This window comes from Podarcis bocagei (genome assembly GCF_964188305.1).
Source record: "Podarcis bocagei genome assembly, chromosome: 6".
In the NCBI taxonomy this organism is placed as follows: Eukaryota; Metazoa; Chordata; class Lepidosauria; order Squamata; family Lacertidae; genus Podarcis; species Podarcis bocagei.
The window spans coordinates 67643513-67662383 of NC_138130.1; the positions used below are offsets into that span (position 1 = coordinate 67643513).

General features: G+C 39.6%; 1 protein-coding gene across 3 annotated transcripts in view; it reads right to left on the reverse strand.

Moving 5' to 3' along the window:
- Positions 1-18871, reverse strand: part of EPHA6 (EPH receptor A6) — a 367313-nt gene that overhangs the window by 324820 nt on the left and 23622 nt on the right. For all 3 annotated transcript variants that reach the window (XM_081198943.1, XM_081198944.1, XM_081198945.1), the window contains exon 2: positions 5328-5392. In XM_081198943.1, coding sequence (XP_081055069.1) covers positions 5328-5392 — 65 coding nt within the window. The remainder of the gene's footprint in view (positions 1-5327; positions 5393-18871) is intronic.

An 18871-nucleotide genomic window follows, 5' to 3' on the forward strand; every position in this document is an offset into this window, starting at 1 on the left:
ATCTCATGTACTTATTCAAGCAATAAATAAAAGCTGCGTAACAGCCAAAAATCAGCTTTCTCCACCACTGCATTTCCATTCAGGGAAAAGTGTTGCCTGATATATTTCAACCTGTTTAAGACAGAGCGATCCTGCTGAAGAAAGAAAGAAAAGTAGCAACTTTAGGTGGACTTACTCCTGCCCTTGCCTTGCTCACCACTCTGCTCTTGACCATGGTCGGTAAGGGAGGTAGCAGACAATAGGACTGGAAAGGAAACACTTGAAAGAAACAGTGGAACCTGACAGTATAGACAGCTGCCAGTCAGCATAGTCATTACTGAGCTAAGGTAGGCCACTGGATAAAGGCAGCTTCCTATGTCCATTTATCTCTCACATATGGATATTTAAAATAAAAAAATTCCTTCCAGTAGCACCTTAAAGACCAACTAAGTTAGTTCTTGGTATGAGCTTTCGTGTGCATGCACACTTCTTCAGATACCAATACAGATATTCTTCAGATATGGATATTTGAAAGGTATGCACCTGGCCCTAAAATACATACCTGAACTTGTTTCGATTAATGTCTGCAGGAGACTTTGTGGATATTTAAGTTATAATTTAGAAAAATCTTAATAATTACTCAAAAGGAAATAGCTTATAAGAAGTAAATAAGGAAGCCAGATACAGGATAAATGAAGTCTTTTATTTGGTTGTTTGCATTGTTGTATGTTATGCTTATTGTATGTTTAATGAGGGTGGATTTCTGTATTGGGGTGGGGGGGGTTATGTTATGTTGTAAATACAATTTCCAATAAAAATTTAAAATAAAAAATTGAAAGTTATGCACCTTGATCACGAAATGTCAGCTCTATGCAAGAATCACATGAATGCAGTTTCAATACTAAGAAACCACTGTTGTACAGAATTGCCAGGTACTACCTATTTCTTCCAAATCCATAACTGACTACACCTTATTTCTGATTAACACAGTTCTAAAGATAAACCTGATCTTTCAGAGATGTTTCTCTCTCTCCCCCCCCCTTTCTCTTTAATGGCAGTATTACCACACAGCCTACATGCACATTTCATGAAATGGCCTTCTGATTTTAGTAGGTCCAATGACAAATATCTTTCAGGGCCCTTTTCTGAAATACTGAGCCCAACTCCTGCTTATGGAATTATAAAAGTGAGAAAATAACAAATGATTGAAACATGTGGAAAATTGTCACTTCAAATACTGAGCGAAGTAGCACACCAGAAAGCAAACCCTTCATAGCTCTTTCCAGCAGTTCTGAAGCTTTATCTAATACACATGATATCCCCCCCCCCACTTATTCAGAAGTGATAAATGATAATAGAGAGTACAGATTTGGGGGAGAAAGGAGACACTGAAGGTAGTGAGGAAGCTGTTGGAATAGTGGGGAGTAGCAAGCAGTTTGGTCTTCTCTAATTTGCTTGTTTCCCCCCAGAATCGAGTATAGGAATTTGTTACTGGGTTTTCATTAATTTCTTCAGATGGGTGGAAATAATAAAACAGAATGTCTGGGTATCATTTTAAAGAGCAGTCATGTAATCAACATAAGGGTCTAAACTTGACAGTTTTCAGAAATGTATGCGTCTAATTTTTACAAAGAAACAGAATATGCCGAATTCAGTAATTCATATAGACCTATTCAGAGCTATTTTTAATGCTCACTTCTAGGGTTTAATTAATATTAGTGAATTTCAAACAAGACTAACAGACTCTCTTAGCAGCTGAAATAACCTCTATCACTCACTGGTGGTATTAAACTTTCACCTCTCAAAAAAAAAAAAAAGCCGATAATTTTTCCTCTTGGTCTCTCTGTGTGTGGCCGCAGCCCAATTCATATAAAATGCCAGATGTGGAAGATGTAGGCATGGCTTGGGGTAAACTTCCTTGGCGGCCAAATTAGGACCCCTGCTAGTTCTAATTAGGTGTGTGGGGTGGAGGTTCCTCAGGCTTTCAACGGAATGGTTGGGTTTCAGCAGTCATCTCTCAATTTAATAATCCAAGATGTAAATTAGCCTTGTTCTCCCCACACTCAGCTGCTTTGCTCCTCCATTCATGTGTTCTGTTAACTATACCTTTCCATTATGTCCAAATCAGGAGACTGGTTATTGGCTAACACTCCACCCCATTTTGAAAAGTAAAGATTATCACCCTGCCCTTACGTTCACATGGAATATCCCTTTAGGTGCCAACACTGAGGATTCCTACTCTTTGGCATTCTTTGGATAAATCATAAAGGAAGGATAAATGTAAGAAGATAATATCATGCTCTTTCATTTCTCCAATTTAGTTCCCCTCTCAGACTTTCAACATCAGCACGTCACCTCTTTCCCCTTGCACACTAAGCAGCCATTTTTTGTTCATTATCCCATATTTCTCCCTCTATCTCAATATATTTTCATTTCCCATTCCCATCTGAACAAGTCTTTGGTAATTTACATTACAATTTGTATTTTATTTTATTTTATCAGTAAAGAGCGGTGGAATCTCTGCCGCCTTCAGAGCCCTGTTACTTCTGCCAATCTGAGTGGAAGGTGAGTGTTAGTACTGTATAATTCTAACTGCAGGCCGATAGGTCTAAATTAGGCTCATTGCCATTAACTTGACTGGTTTAGAATGCAGTGGCTCTTTGACCCTAGCTCTAGCATCTCCTTCAAAACACCCAGTTTCATCTGGCTACTACCAGCATCAATTAAGGAGTAATCTGGTGGGATTTTTAATCTCAGATGAAGATGAATTAGTTTAAAAAATTGGAGTCATCTGCCTCTTACCATCCTATTGATTTTAAGAAGGATTCTGCAGATGAATATAATAATAAATACAGTATACCACATCTTGTTTTCTCTCTGCTTTCCAAGGAAAGCACATTTCAGAGTTAAAAATATAAAATACAGAGGACTGCAAATGTAAATTGTACTTATTAATAGACTGGAAATACAACCCGAGAATAAAAAGGATTGTAAAACCTTGAAAAATTAAATCCATAAACTTGAAAACAGTCTAAGATTAAGAAATGCCATATTGCTTAAAGTCCCTAAGGGCAAAGTCACTAAAAGAACTTAAAAAAATATATATTTCGGTATTGAGGAAATATATATTCCTAGAAAAAAAGAGCCAAAGGAGGAAACAAAAATTAAACTACTATCAATACTCTGTGCACACAACCAAGCAGGACGTTCTGCTGCACAAAACCCACTAAATTGAAAAGGAGTTGCCCCACATCTCTGATTATTTTGCACCATCTCAAGCATCGTCATAAAAACTCAGCATTGAAAAGGCAACACAACACATAAAAATAAATTATATACTGCCAACAGAATTGCTTAATTTAAAGAGTTCTCAGGATAAGAAGCTAATCTATAAAATGGATTAAGTGCTTAAATATATTGCATCTTAATTAAAAGTTGAACTATACAAGTTCCTCCAATGTGCTGTTAAGTGAACTAGCCAAGTGGAAAGCGTAACCTGATCTCTGAAGTGAAGAACTAATGATTTCTGGGGGGGGGGGGGATCTCCTTTTCTCAATCTCTCACATGCACCAATCAAATTGAATTATGAATTTACAGCTGCTCCCACCTTTATGTTTTAATCATGAGAGCACTCCTGCCACTTACTTTCAGCTGCAAACATATAGGGCCTAGTTTTATAGGTACTGCTATGCACAGAAAAGCATGTGGACTGTCAATATTCTTTTTTGCAAGAAGTTACTTCCATTTGCCAAGCAGAAGCTGATTCCAAGACCTTTTTAATAATCCCTTCATACCTTAATAGTGCCATAAGATTGAGATCACATAAGCAAAGCTGGAGATAAGTGGTTCACCAGAGGTGCCCATTATGAAAATTTCAACAATGCTAGAATCTGAAGGGGCCACATCATGGACTTGTCATTCTCACATGACATTACTTTTGGCATTACCTGACCACAGTGAGTAGACCACATACCGCAGTGGCTTATACACCAGTAATGTAACGTCAAAAGGAGCTGTAGGAACCAACTCCTAGGGGCTGAGGTCCCTTCGCCCCTCCCCAATAAAATATTTGAGGAGGCCCTCCTCCCATGTTGATGGGCATTGCCATTCAAGTAGTGTGTGTGTGCGCTGTGTCATATATTATGTGGGGCAGGGCTTACCTGAGCCACCCCAATATTTTAGTCAAGTTGGCAGTCCTGGAAGGATCCTTGAACAACAGAAGCCAAGAGAGAAGCCAAAAGGCCCAGCAGGCCAGGAAATTATTTTTTGCCCTGAGCGTGGGGCCAAGTGCCGTTATTGGTCAGTTGGTCCCATGCCCAGGGAAATGTCCTCTAATTCCTGCCGCCACTGGCCAATTTGGCAGCAGAAGGACGATCCAGCCTGTAATAGGCCAGTTCACAAAGGAACCCCGGGGCTCGCCTGCAAAGCCTCCTGTCCGAGAAGGAGCGAATGGACCTACTGAAGAAAGGATAGGCTAGATCTGATTATTTTGCTGTTCATGTTTTATTTACTGCAGCTATCATGTTTATATATTGGTCTCCTATCAAGATTGAAACAGGTGTACAGAATCACTCCATGGGTTCATTGCATACCCATAGTATTCTCAAACTTTGTTTCATTTCTACAAATAGGAGTGTTGCAATAACTTATAACAAAATGTGGCAAGACTAGCAGTTCACCAGCTATGACAGCTGAGGCTTCATAAAGCACTCCCAACAATTTATATCCTCAGTATTTTATATTTGCATAACATCACGGCCAGAATCCAACAGCTGACTAATGCAAGTGCAGCTAGGGCTTTCCCCTTGTTAAGCAACAGCTTGCATTTGCTGATCCATGACTTCCATGGCTAGCAATGGGACCCTGTTTTGCAGATGGTTCATTGAACTGGGGTTAATGTTTGCAATAATGAACTTTTAAACCTGACAAAACAAAATCTAGGTAACATTCATATTCTTAACAGCAAGTAGGGAAATTTCCTATTTACACTTTTCAGATAGCCCTAATATACATTTTAAATCATGCTCAATATGATTTGAAGTATAACATTCAATTTCATTCATATACTTTTTAAAACAGTAAATCATAATTTTCACAAGGTTGCAAAAAAATATATTCACTCCTTAACAACAAAAATCCTAACTGTCGTAAATATTTATGCTGTTTTGTATGTATAGCCTTTTATGTATGCAGTTCTATTATTAGAAATATTTACTAAATCCCAGTTTTTCATAGAGCTGAGTACACTTGTCCCTACTGCATTAGTCCTCAAAGTTACTGCCCATTTGTTTGACTTTATTTTAAAACTGCAAATGCAGAATAATGAAAATCTAAATAGATAGACTTACCCCATTTAGAGGATAGGTTTTCCATCCTAGCTCTCCAATTGCAGAGGTTGTATCAAGCAATACAACTAGAAATAAATAAAAGGTTAATTAGTTGAAAGAAAAACCCACTTTATACAGATATGAAAAAACCTCTTATAGGTTTACAACTTGTGTGTAAATAACAGCTGCTTTGTTTTTTTTGCATATCTCAGATAATAAAACTTACTTATAGCAAACATTTACTTTCTACAAAAATAAGAAAAAAGATTGGCATGTTCTGAGGTTAGTATTAAAACATAACACATTAACACAAAAATACAAAGTGAAGTTGAAAAACCATAAGAAAAGAAGAAAGAAGGGCAGTTCAATGACAATGAATGCCCATTCTTACATCAGCCTCTGCAATAAGGCTCCTCCTCCTCCTTCCTTTCTAAAAGTTCAAGGTCATGGGAAGAAGCCCCATGCTATGATTTCTTTCCACAGCAACACCGCTTCCATTACAGGGAGACGCTGTTGTGGGAAGGGGGCAAGGCATGGGCTCCTCCTATGTGATCTTACATCTAAAGCACCAATAGCACACAGGTAAGAGCTCAATGTATTAAACCCAGGTGTGGAAGTTTCCACTTGCCCATTGGAACAAGCAAACCATGTTTCCAATTTAAAGTGCTGATGACTTGCTGCAAAGTAAGAATGTTCAAAATGCCCGTGGTTGTGCATAACTCCCACCTGAGTTTTGACTGCCATTTTGAACCTAACCTAATCTCTTTGTTTTCCATATCAGCAAAGTATATACATTTCTGCTACTATTTTCTAATGTGCGCAGCAGAGAAATATAAGAAGTGGAGTCCTCTTAAGGTCAGTACTGGGACCTGTGCTTGTTCATAAATGATCTGGAGTTAGTCATGAGCAGCAAGGTGACCAAGTTGGCTGATGACACCAACATGGTAAAGGCTGTCAAGAACAAAAAGAGATTGCAAACAGCTCCAAAATTATCTCTCCAAACTGGGTGGACAGGCAATCATTTACCCCCTCTTTCATATGGGACATCAGGGTCATCAAATGAAGCTTAGTGTGGAAGATTCAGAACAGACAAAAGGAAGTTATTCTTCACACAGAAATTGTTTATGAAATTTGTTACCATGAGGCATATCAATGCCAACTTGTATGGCTTTAAAAGGGATTTAGACAAATAGGTATCAGTTCCTTGGTAGGTGGGAGCACAACTGGGGAAAGTGCTGTTGCACTCATGTCCTGCTAGTGAACTTTCCATAGCCATCTGGCTGGCCAATGTGAGACTAGGATGCTAAACTGGATGGGATTGTTCTGATTCAGCAGGGATCTTCTTATGTTTTTAAGATAGTTAAACGCATGCTGACTCCTTTAAAAAGGTACTGAACTAGATTATAACGAGAGAGGCATAATCTATTTTGCCTCTGCTCCATAACATAGGAGGCAGCTCTACTAAGAACATCCAAAATTTTGCATGGATGAGTGTGACTGAAGAAGGAACACACAAACTAGGATGAATTGCAAAGGCAATTAAATTGCCGGTAAATGTGCTTTTATTTGCATTATTCATCCAACGTAGTTTTTGGTATTTTGTGGAACTTTGAAAAAGTGTCTAATTGCTCTATGGAGAAAAATAAAGTTCAGTTTTGGAAGACCCAAGGGTAGTGAGTTTTGTCTTCAGCAATTTATTTTAAACTGTAAGCCTCTGTAGATAATATATTATGCACCTAATATTTCTCTAAGTAGAAATGACAGTTCAACAGAAGCATTAGGTGACCATAAAGTCTAATCTCTGTAGTAAGTCTCTGGCTTGCTTATTCTTCAGGGAAAGTTTGTTATAAGTCAATGTATGATGTTTGAATAATAAAATGTGACATAATTAGGGAGCCAAATCACAAAGGTATTGATTAGGAAAATGTAATACAAGACAAGTGGGTTATGAACCTACAAGCTGTCCAGTTATAGTAAATCTCCACAACTAAGAGAGCAAAACACATCCTGGTCTAAGCTGTCTGTGGACAAATGCTGACCCTTGGCCTATAAAGCGAGATGAGTGCACAGCCCCAGAGTCGTCTGCAGCTGGACCTAGCTGTCAGGGGTACCTTTACCTTTACCTTTAATCCTTATCTTAGTATACAAGGAGTGATGAGGCAAGCAATACATGGAATGGCTTTTACATCCCAAAGCCAAACAGGATGCTGCTGAATATTCACCAAGTATGTCTTTGGTGAAAACCAGAAATAACTGTTTTGTATCACTGATAGCATAGAAGAGCACAGAGGGAGGCTTTGTAAGACCGCTGAGTCCAGACTAAAAATTACCTAACTGCTCCACTGCCTAGAGTTGCTAAAAAGACATTTTATATCTAAGTAAATCAACTCCACAAGGACATACAGGTTGGTCTATGGATGTTTGCTCAGTATTCCCATTACATTATTAGGTCATAGTCCTAAATATGTGCTCAGAAGACTAAACATTTTTTGATATGTGTTCTAAGCCAGTGTTTCCCAACCGGTGTTCCGCGGCACACGAGTGTGCCGTGAGACATCGGCTGGTGTGCCGCGAGATGCCTGGAGGGAGGCGGGCGAGTCGGGTGGCGAGAGGCGGGGCGGCGGCGGCGAGGAGAGGCCGTGCCTCCTGCTGCTGCCTGGTGCTCCTCCTCGCAGCCGGCAGCGCTGCCTGGGCGCCTCCGCGCGACTCTGCCTCGCTGGGTTTGGTCTCCCAGCAGAGACGGGTCACACGCGCACCTCCCTCCCTCCCTCAGCCTGCACGGAGGGAGAGCCAGAGAGAGGCATCGCTCCTGCGCGGCGGGAGAGGGAGCAGCCGGAGCGATGCCCCAAACGAGCTGAATTCCGAGCGAGGGACTGAGGGGGGAGGGAAAAAACTTTCACTTTCGTGCGTCCCTCCCGGCGTGACGCTGCGCGCTGACGTCACGGGGCGGGGCTTTAATGGTGGTGTGCCGCGAGATTTTTTTTCAGTAAACAGGTGTGCCGTTGCCCAAAAAAGTTTGGGAAACACTGTTCTAAGCTATCCTCTCCCTGGATCTAGAAGAAACTTTCTGAACATGGTGCCTGCTAGATGTTGTTAGACTACAACAATCACCAGCCCCTGCTAGCGGGCATCAGGTTGAGGATGGCTGAACTAGTCTAGCTCTTTTTTTTTTTTTGAATTTTAAAACCTTTATTTTTATTCCAACAACTTAAAAACATATGTACATCATTCACAAAACAGAATCAGCGAACAGGAAAAAATTAAATAAGACCAAAAACAAATTCCATACTGTTCAAATACTAAATCATTATACAAATCTGTTACATCGTTGGACTTCCCACCACCACAACGTGAGCTGTAACTCAGTAATATATTCGGCAGTATCTTTTGCTAACCATTATTTCTACCTCGCAGTTTTTATATTATACCTACTGTGATTTTGATGTTTCCTAAGATCGTCTCCATGTATGAGAGGAATTTATTCCAATCGTTAATAAATTTAGTATTTTTCTGTTGTCTGATCTTCTGTGTCATTATTGCTAATTCAATATACTCAATTAACTTGGTTTGCCAATCTCTGATTGTTGGGACGTTGGGCGTTTTCCAATTCTGTGCCAACAGTATCCTGGCGGATACTGTTGCGTACTGAAATAGAGTTTGGTCGTCTTTCTTGATTTAATCCCCCACCATTCCTAAAAGGAATGCCTCAGGCTTTTTAGGGAAGGTATACTTTAAAATCTTTTTCAATTCGTCATAAACTGAGTCCCAGAACTTCTTTACCTCCTCGCAAGTCCACCACATATGGTGAAAATCTCCCTCTTTCTTCTTGCACTTCCAACAGGTCTTGTCTCCGGTTTTATACATTTTAGCTAATTTTGTTGGTGTGATGTACCAACGGTACATCATCTTTTCCATATTTTCTCGGAGTCCGACACAGGCTGAGAATTTCATATCCTTATTCCATAATTTTGCCCATCTTTCGTATTCTAGGGGGTATCCTAAGTCTATGGCCCATTTAATCATAACCTCTTTAACCTCCTCATCCATAGTGTCCCAGTCTAGTAGTTGGTTATACATTTTGGTTAAACATTTAGACTTCCCTTCTATTATTTCTAGCTGGAACTTAGATTTGTTCTTACTCATTCCGACTTTTTTATGCTCATTCCATAGGGCATTGATTTGGTGGAATTGAAACCATCCCGTTAATTTATCTTTTAACTCTTTGTAGGGCCTAATTTCCCATCCTTTATCAGACCTTCTCAGAAGATCAGCGTATGTCCACCTTTTGCCTTCCATGTTTAGTTTCTTAATTGCTAGGATGTCAATGGGTGACAGCCACCATGGGGTGTCCTTTTCTACCAGTCCCTTACATCTATTCCATACTTCCAGCAACGCCTCTCTTATAATATGGTTGGAGAAACCTTTATGCACTCTCCCCTTATCATGCCATAGGTATGCGTGCCACCCAAACCTAGCGTCAAAGCCCTCCAAATCCAATAGGTCGGTGTTATCTAAGGCTATCCATTCTTTAGTCCAGCAGAGACACGAGGCCTCGTACTACAGTTGCAAGTTCGGGACCGCGAACCCTCCTCTATCTCTTCTGTCGGTGAGCAGCTTATATTTAATTCTGGCCCTTTTACCCTGCCAGATGAACCTAGACAGGGTCCTCTGCCAGTCCTTAAACATTGTTGTGCCCCTGACTACTGGGATATTTTGGAATAAGAATATCATTTGAACTAGTCTAGCTCTTGAACTAGTCTAGCTCTTGAGAGCCAGTGTGGTGTAGTTTTAAGAGCGGTAGCCTCGTAATCTGGGGAACCGGGTTCGCGTCTCCGCTCCTCCACATGCAGCTGCTGGGTGACCTTGGGCCAGTCATACTTCTTTGAGGTCTCTCAGCCCCACTCACCTCACAGAGTGTTTGTTGTGGGGGAGGAAGGGAAAGGAGAATGCTAGCCGCTTTGAGACTCCTTCAGGTAGTGATAAAGCGGGATATCAAATCCAAACTCTTGTACCCAGACTTTCTGATAGTAAAGTCATCCTAGTGTGATCATCAAGTTTGCACACACAATTTATTCTTTGGTGTCAATTTATTCTTCGAAAAATAATGACAACTAAGAGTTGAAGCTTTATAAAGTAAGCTACACAGCTGAATAAAATTACAGTCTCTTTGGCAAGTACCATTAGGCAATTAAAATGGGGAAAATATGGACCTCCTAACAATACAGCTTTTTTTATTTCAACTTTCACTAGCAGTATTTTCTACCAAAACAACTCTAAAGGCTTAGAAAATGTTCCTGCTATGCTGAAATCTTTGACAATATTTGCATAGAAACTTTTCTAGGATAATGGGTATAATAGATGCCTACCCAGGGTTAGTATTTTTAACTATAATTTTTACCGCTGTGCAAATTGTTCTGCCTGAAGAAAACAGTGCATTCAGAATATATTCAGAAGCCCCAAATAGCTGCCTGTTTTCCAAAAGAGCCTAATCCAAAAGCATAACAAAAAGTATAAAGGGGATTTAAAAATTTACATTAATACACTGAGTGTGGAAGTTGGCCTTTCTAAGGTTTGAAAGTGCAGAAATAAGCTTCCTATTTTGTACATTAAAAGAGGGGAAAGAGGAAGAACAAATTTGTATTGGATTTAGCAGGTTAATTTTTTAAAAATAATAATCTTAGCCTACCCCAATAGTTATCCGTGAATAATTACCGGTAGAAGTCATGATCATTCTGTTTGCTGTGGACTAGTTACTATAAAAGTCTGTCATTTACTTCAATGGAAAGGGGAAAAAATCAGTTTAAATGTCCCATACATGAAGGGACTCTCCATGTACATCAGTATATTGAGACAGTGCTTTTTTCTAAAAAAAAATGTTTAGGGGTACTCTCATTTTTACTCAAGAAAATCAACAATTTGTAATTCAAATCAGGAAAAAAAAATACAGTAAATGGACAAAAGTACAAAGATTCAAAAAATGTTTAGGCGTATGCGTACCCCTGCATACCCCCAGAAAAAAGCACTGCATTGAGGGAACACTTAGATACACGTCTTTGTTAGTGTAGTAACATCACAACAAACAAAGGCTGATGGGAGTTGTAGTCCAACAAAATCTGGAGGTTAGCCACCCCTGCTTAGAATGTTCATAAACATTTTATGTATTGACAGAAATACAGAGTGTTCACAGGCAACTTTTCTGATAAAATTAAAAGATATTTGAAAGCAGTGTTTCCCTAATAATAATATTAATAATAATAATTTATCCCCTGCCCATCAGGCTGGGTTTCCCCAGCCACTAAAGATTGTTGCTGTTGTTGTTCTGATGGTGTTTCTGGAAAATCACTATTTCTTATTTGGCATTTGGGGATACATGGAGGCCCAGATACTTGGAATTTAAAATGGTGCTATCATGCCTGCATGCCTGCATTGGAGTTGGCTTCTGCTACGTGAACAAACCTAGGCTATGTCTAAATTCATTATTTCAAGAGGTCTTGCACCCTGCCCAAATTGTAAGCACTGCCGAATGTGCTTGGGTTGTAGCTGCTTTATAAAAATTGCAACCAGTTTCCGAATATACCTGCTTCGGAAGCCTGTGGAGAGGCTGGCTGCTGCATAGAAAATCAACACAGCACACCACAGGTGCAAGAAAGAGTCTCAACAGTTGTGGGAGAACTCAGGCAATGCATTTTTGGCATTGTGAAAAAGGTGTACAACAATGTCCCTATTTTCATCTGTTAAATGTGAGACACTTCTGAATGTCCCAGCCCCAATGTACAATGTGCTTCTTGCAACAACCATTTATCTATATAAAAAAACCATATATCACAATATAATAAGAATACTTACACAGCTTATATAAAGGCAATATAACAATATCAATGAATGAATATTTAAATAAAGATACATTGGTGGCTCTGGAGATTGTTAGAAGCAAGAAGAGCTGTGCTGGCAAGGTATGAGAAGAGCATATAGGAGAAACCCCCTCCCTTTATAGCTGTTTACTTTTGTTGTTGTTTTATTTGCTTTTTGTCTTTGCTGGGTTTTTATTCATAAAGTAAGATACCCTTGTTCCAAATAAATGGGAGAGGAATAAAAGGAGGTGGGGGAGAAGAAAGCCCTGAGGCTAGGGGAGAGAAATAAAAGAAACCTGAGGTAACGTAGTTACAGGACAGGACTGAGGAAAACACAGAGCAAAACCGAGAAATGGAGTACACTAAAGGGATATGGGAAAAGCTCACATGGGGAGCAGAAACTCAGTAGTACCGGCAGGAAGTTAAACGGACAAAGCAGGTGGGAATCCAAGGAGGAAGAAATGGCTGAAAGAAACAAGCCAGACTAGGTCATGGCCATCAGACATATGGCTTTATGGCAACCTTCACCAACCTATTTCTTTGCAGAATGATGTGATGCTGAGGCTGATGGTAGTTCAAAATATGTGGAGGGCACCTGGCTGCCAGAGCCTGCTCAACTGCTTCACTTTTGGGGTCCCCATAAGAGCCCACAGCATCCCTCATACACTACACTTGATCCAGTCAGCTTCAGAGTCAGTAGGCCATGGACGGCAGGCTGCCACACTTAACAGCCAGACGCAATCTAGAAACGGTCCCATCCTTGAGGCAAGCTTTTAGCAATGTAATAAAACAAAATAAAAACATTCTACCCCTTAGGAACATGAGGCAAAATGCTGCCTGCTAAACCATGAGCACCGGATTTATGGTGCTGTACAAGTGCAGGTAGCTTAACTGAGTTCTCAAGTCACTGTCTGGCATAGCTCCAAAAACACAGGCCTGAAACTGGGCGTCTCCTACGCTGAGGGAAGGAGTCAGGCTGGTTCTGGCCAAGGAAAGGTGGCGTTTTAGAAAGCTTCAACCAGGACAATCTTTGCCACTTCATTTTGTCTGGCGAGGGCTTCTGTGCCTTTTAAAAGCTTTGTGACTGGCAAAAATGTTACTGTATGTGATACTGTTTTTCCTGTTGCTGTACGGTGGGAATATCTGCAGCTGTTACATTCCTGCCTGTCATGCACCTTGAAAAGCAGAAAAAAAGCTACGTGTGGGTCACTCTGTGAGAAAAGTGACTAACAAATAATTTTATTAACAACAACAACATATTACAAAAAGCCAGCCCACATTAGCTATGCTTTTTCATTTCATAGTAACAATATGAGTAATAGAACAAGAGAGTCAACTAAGGGAGGCAGCTAACCCCAGTCCAGTTCAAAAAATTCCATTTTAAAAGTCTGTTTCTAGCTTCCTAGATACACCTTGTTGAAAATGCCACTGCCCACATCTGAACAGACTATCACTCCCTAGCAGGAAAGAAGCAACCACTAAATCAACGACTAAATAAAATCAACCACTAAATCTTTGTTGTGCATTAAATGGGCCAAAGTAGTCAAAATTTGTGTAGAATGTAATATTACTAACAGGAATCCGTGCTTCAGCCATTAAATAAATTAACTTCTTGCAGAACAATCAAAACCCTGCTGCTTTGTGAGAAAGGGATTTGTGACAAATATGTCCTAGGAAAGCAGTTCTTCTGAGACTTCCAATGGCCTGTAGTGAATATATCTGGGGGGAAGGATGATTAGGCCTGTGGAGTGCAGCAGAAGTGTTGCATCACTACTCCTGAAAATGAAGTAATGTCACTTTGAGTGACTTAGTTCAAAGTAATTCTCCAAAGGTCTACTTCAGCCTTAAGTGCCTCTTATGTAACCCACTGAGGCAAGGGGAATGTCAGTGAGAATCTCTGGAGTGCTGCTGAGGAGCTGTGAAGGCAAAGCCAAATATATATGCTGCATGCTGCATCAACAGCAAAGATGAAGGCTTTAGGATTTTTATATTTGCAGCTTCTGGGTTTCAGCAAAGTGTGTTTTTCATAGTGACTAACTGCAGTTATTTTCCAATGTAAATTTTTTTTGGTAAACCAATTCTCTTCATTAAAAAAAGCTTAAATGCCTCAGAATATTTGACAGATCTAATTATTTGAAAATGAGAGGGGAGGGATATGCAGCGTTAAAAGGGATATGAATATTTGTTTTCTGGTAAAAGGCTATCTGACCACTCTGAAAGATAAGAAGTAAAATAATTTTATTCTTTTACTGGATCACAAATACTGTTAAAATTATTTTTTAAAATGCTCCACTCAGTGCCCAGGCCAAAGTCTACCTACATCTGTATTCAATAAAGTTCTGGCACTTTTCAATTGAAAAAATTGTTTCAATTTTTTCACCTGTTACTGCCTCACCCTTTCCAGTCTCTGGGGTACTCTGCACTTGGGTCCCCCAACATCAATTGATATAATAAATATTGACCTTTTCTGAATGAATATTGGCCTGTTATACAAATAGTACAGTTTATAACACTGCAACAGAGGTGGATCTTCAACTGACCTGAGCAATTCCCAAAAGGCAGTTTGCAGTGCAAAATTGGTTTTGTGAATTAACCTTAAGAAGTTCAGCAATGTACTAACAAATGGGGGGGGGGGCTTTACAAAAAGGCTAGATACAAATAAATGGAAGATCTGGGCAAGGACTCTCTATTTTTAGAATATAGAGTACTAGGATTATATGAGGTCATATATTCATTTGTATATTTGTTAGCACTAGAAGCAGCACATTAATATATCAACAGGAAACTGGTTGCTTGTTGTTTCCTTAAGTTAAGTTGCGGATATGGTGTACTAAATGTCAGCACATAATCAAACCTAATCTATTATCGATTCTATCTTCTTGTTTGCAAAATGCCCATCTGTGTCCCTTTCTGCAATAAGCATATGTTATTCTGCATATTTCAGGTAAGAGACAAGACCCTTCAGAGTGATGAATAAAAATAAGTAATACAACATGCATTAATTGAATTTTGACAATTTGGGACATCATTTTTCCCTCATTCAATACTAACTGGCAGTAGCTCTTCAGAGTTTACAACCCTACCTGGATATTCTGGTGGTTGAATATGTTCTGCTACTAGGTTATGGGGAGGGGGAAATGTAGCCACAGAGCACCATTCTGCCATAATTTTGGTGTCCCCACTGGGGAACTGAACTAGTAAGAATATAGCAAACTAATATAAAGTGCACTTGAAAATCACCTGCTTAAACTATTGAAATGCACTAGCTCTAATCTAATCAAAACAACATCTATCAGTTGATTGTAGAGATTTTAACTGACCTGCACAAGAGGAACACTTGATTTATGTGACCTACCAATGTCTTAAGATTGCCATTTGAGGACTTTTTCCACCTCAATGGCTCATTGGGGACGAAAGGTAGGACAAATAATAATAAATAGAATTAATAAATGAATCTGAAGTGTACAGAGTATCTAGCTATGAGTGAGAGAATCTTTCATCAATAGCTGCCTTCCTCCCAGTTGTGTCCCCTGAGAAAGGCTTATGTTATTTTGACACATTCTCATTCTTTCTTATACCTGAAGGAGCGTCTCCACCCCCATTGTTCAGCCCAGACTCTGAGGTCCTGCTCTGAGGGACTTCTGGTGGTTCCCTCACTGTGAGAATTGAGAACACGGAACCAGGCAGAGGGCCTTCTCGGCAGTGGCACCCACCCTGTGGAACGCCCTCCCACCAGATGTCAAGGGAATAAACAACTATCTGACTTCTAGAAGACATCTGAAGGCAGCCCTGTTTGGGGAAGTTTTTAATGTTTGATGTTTTATTGCGTTTTTAATATCCTGCTAGAAGCCACACAGAGTGGTTGGAGAGGCCCAGTCAGATGGGCGGGGTATTAGTAATTAATAATAATAATAATAATAATAATAATAATAATAATAATAATAATAATAGTGTTAAGTAAGACTGATACTGATATGTTGTCTTTTAACTCTGATGAAATGGTTTCGGTTCACAATATAACAAAAATAATGTGAAATTATTTATATATTTTTATTTGTTCTGTTTTGGATGTTATTGACTGTGTGTTTCCTTTATCATTTGTGCTTTTGTCTTTTGTAATTTGATTTAAATATTTCTTGTCCAGAGAACCATGTTATGGGGTGATTTAAAAATATAAGAAATAAATAATACAAGATTTACTTTAAACGCCACTAAAAGCCCTGGTCATTGTGTACATGAAAGTTGCTCTTTCCAGACTACCCTACCTCTTTTTGTAACCTTAGTTTCAAAGGTTTGTTTTGTAGTGTTTGTTTCAAAAGCTATAACTGATCTTAGGTCCTGAGATTTCAGTAGGATTTGCAGAAAGACCCTATGAGGTCAGACAAGCAGCATGATATCAGAAGCTTCACTCTGACTTTGGAGGTCCTGTCTGAATGCCCACTGTTGCATCTCTAATCCCTGAATTCCAAGTGATTCGAGCATTTTTGCTTAGGATAAGCTAAACCTGATTGACCAGAAACTCCAACTTAATCTGGAATTAGGTCAATTGTTTTTAGCATTGAGGGTTCTACTATTAAAAGGATTGTGTGTAGTGCTTTTTTGTGATGGTCCTCACCAGTATAGAGTATCATAATTTCTTTTATTACTGCACACGACAGCTAATTTGTCCTGGCACCCATGACACTTCTATCAAGATAGGAGTACCAGCACATCATTTATTTATTTTTTAAACCAAAAAGAGTACTGATTGTGTGTATGGTTAAACTCAGACATCTTACTGAAACCAATTGCTAATGACAAATCTTTCTGACTTTTTCATTCCATTCATCTTAATTTTACACATACACTGTCCCTTTTCAATCAGACTAGTATTTCAGTTGTTTAAACTGTGACATACAAAGATCATTACCAGATATTACAAGTCTGAATGGTGCTATCCAAGGGAATTATGGCAGGAAGCCAGTCCTCACTCTCTGCAGAGTATTTTAATAATCCTGAAATATGGTTAATGAGACGGTTGGGGGGTTTCTAATGCATGTAAAAAATTCTTTTCAACTTTGAAGCATTATTATGCTTCACAGTCATTTAGCTGGCCGTTTTCACTACAAGAAGGCTGAGATGAAAGACCATCAGTTTGAACCTTACAGAGGCAGTATTTGAAAGAAGGGTGCTTTCTCAAGAGAAATTTATTTAAAGGGCATAGGTGCCTTTTGCCAACCCATATGCCACACATACATAAGCAACACAAAATCATACTGCTCTTCAGGCTGTGAAATATACCAGTATAGCAGTATGCTTCACTAGTGTGGTCACCATAATGGAATGGCTTGTTCTGTTTCAATTCGTTGGATTTTTATATGCTTAAATAAAATAAAATAATTAAACAAACATATATATCTGCCTCTGTAACTTGGAAAAAAATGACTAACTGCTGTCTGCTGGGCACAAATGAAGCATGGTGTTTTCCATCTTTTCCAGAGCAAAGCAGAAAGAAGGCAATTTGTCAATTATCTATTCTAATGAGTTCAAAAATATATGCACATTTAAATATGCACACTTAAATTTGCCTGCTATCTACAATTGACATTAAGCTACTGAAAGAAAATGCATCTGGATAGCAGAATTGCTGGAAAGAATGGCTGAAAACAGACTAGGTGATTGGCAACCCCATGGAATAGCTATGATGTGTGGTTTTTTTGTTTGCTGTGTTGTGATTTTAAAAGAGGCTGGTGGAAAAAACAAGACGCATCTCCTCAGTTCAGCACATACTGATCATTGCATTATAGCAGACAGTATTATGAATATCCACAGAGGAAGCTTCCCATGCTTGCAGTTGATGCTGGAAGTTGTAAGCACAGGAAGCAGCACCGATGGAATAAGGGCACAGGGAATCTGGGGTTTGCCATATCTGCCTTACTGCTTCCCTCGTTTGAATTCTGTAATCCGTTCAAGGCTGCAAGGCAGAGAACACGGATACCACGTTGCCTGCTAGTTTGAGCTCTGCTAAATGTCTTTCTGAAAAGTATCAAGGGACATGTAAAATAAATTCACCCACGTGGGCCTGCACACTGCCAGTATGTAATCTGTCCCCCTGCTTTCCAACCCTCCACCACTTGCCAACCCTCCATTACTCTTCCCATAGTAACACCCTACACCTTTCCCTTTCCTCCAAATCCAGCTTAGCCTGCTTTGGACTTTTCCAACCCCATTTCTGAAGCTTCGCCCCCATTTACATGCCACTTTCTCCCCCCTTCCTTTTCTGCCACCCCACTTGTATGCAGGCAGTTTCCTCAGTCACCTGGATCTTCCTCCTTCAACACATTGCAACAACTAAACCTCATTTTCACCCCACCCCATTCTGAAGCTACCACTGCCTAGTATTCTACAGCCACTGTACACACTCTACAGTATTATGATAAACCAGAGCAAATATATGCAGTATAGAGAAAATGGGTAGCCCCTTGTGTGTGTGTACACACACACACACACACACACACACACACACACACACACACACATATGTAGCTTTTGCACACCATCTATTTTCCCACCATCTATTTTCAGTTCACATGAGCTGTTCCCTGGTATATATGGATGATTCAGTAATAATAATAATAACTAGTGCAGAACATACCCCAGCGTCAACAATGATTCACATGTTATTTTGGTCCATGGAAACATTTGTCCAAGGAAGTCTGGGGCTGGTTTGTGTGA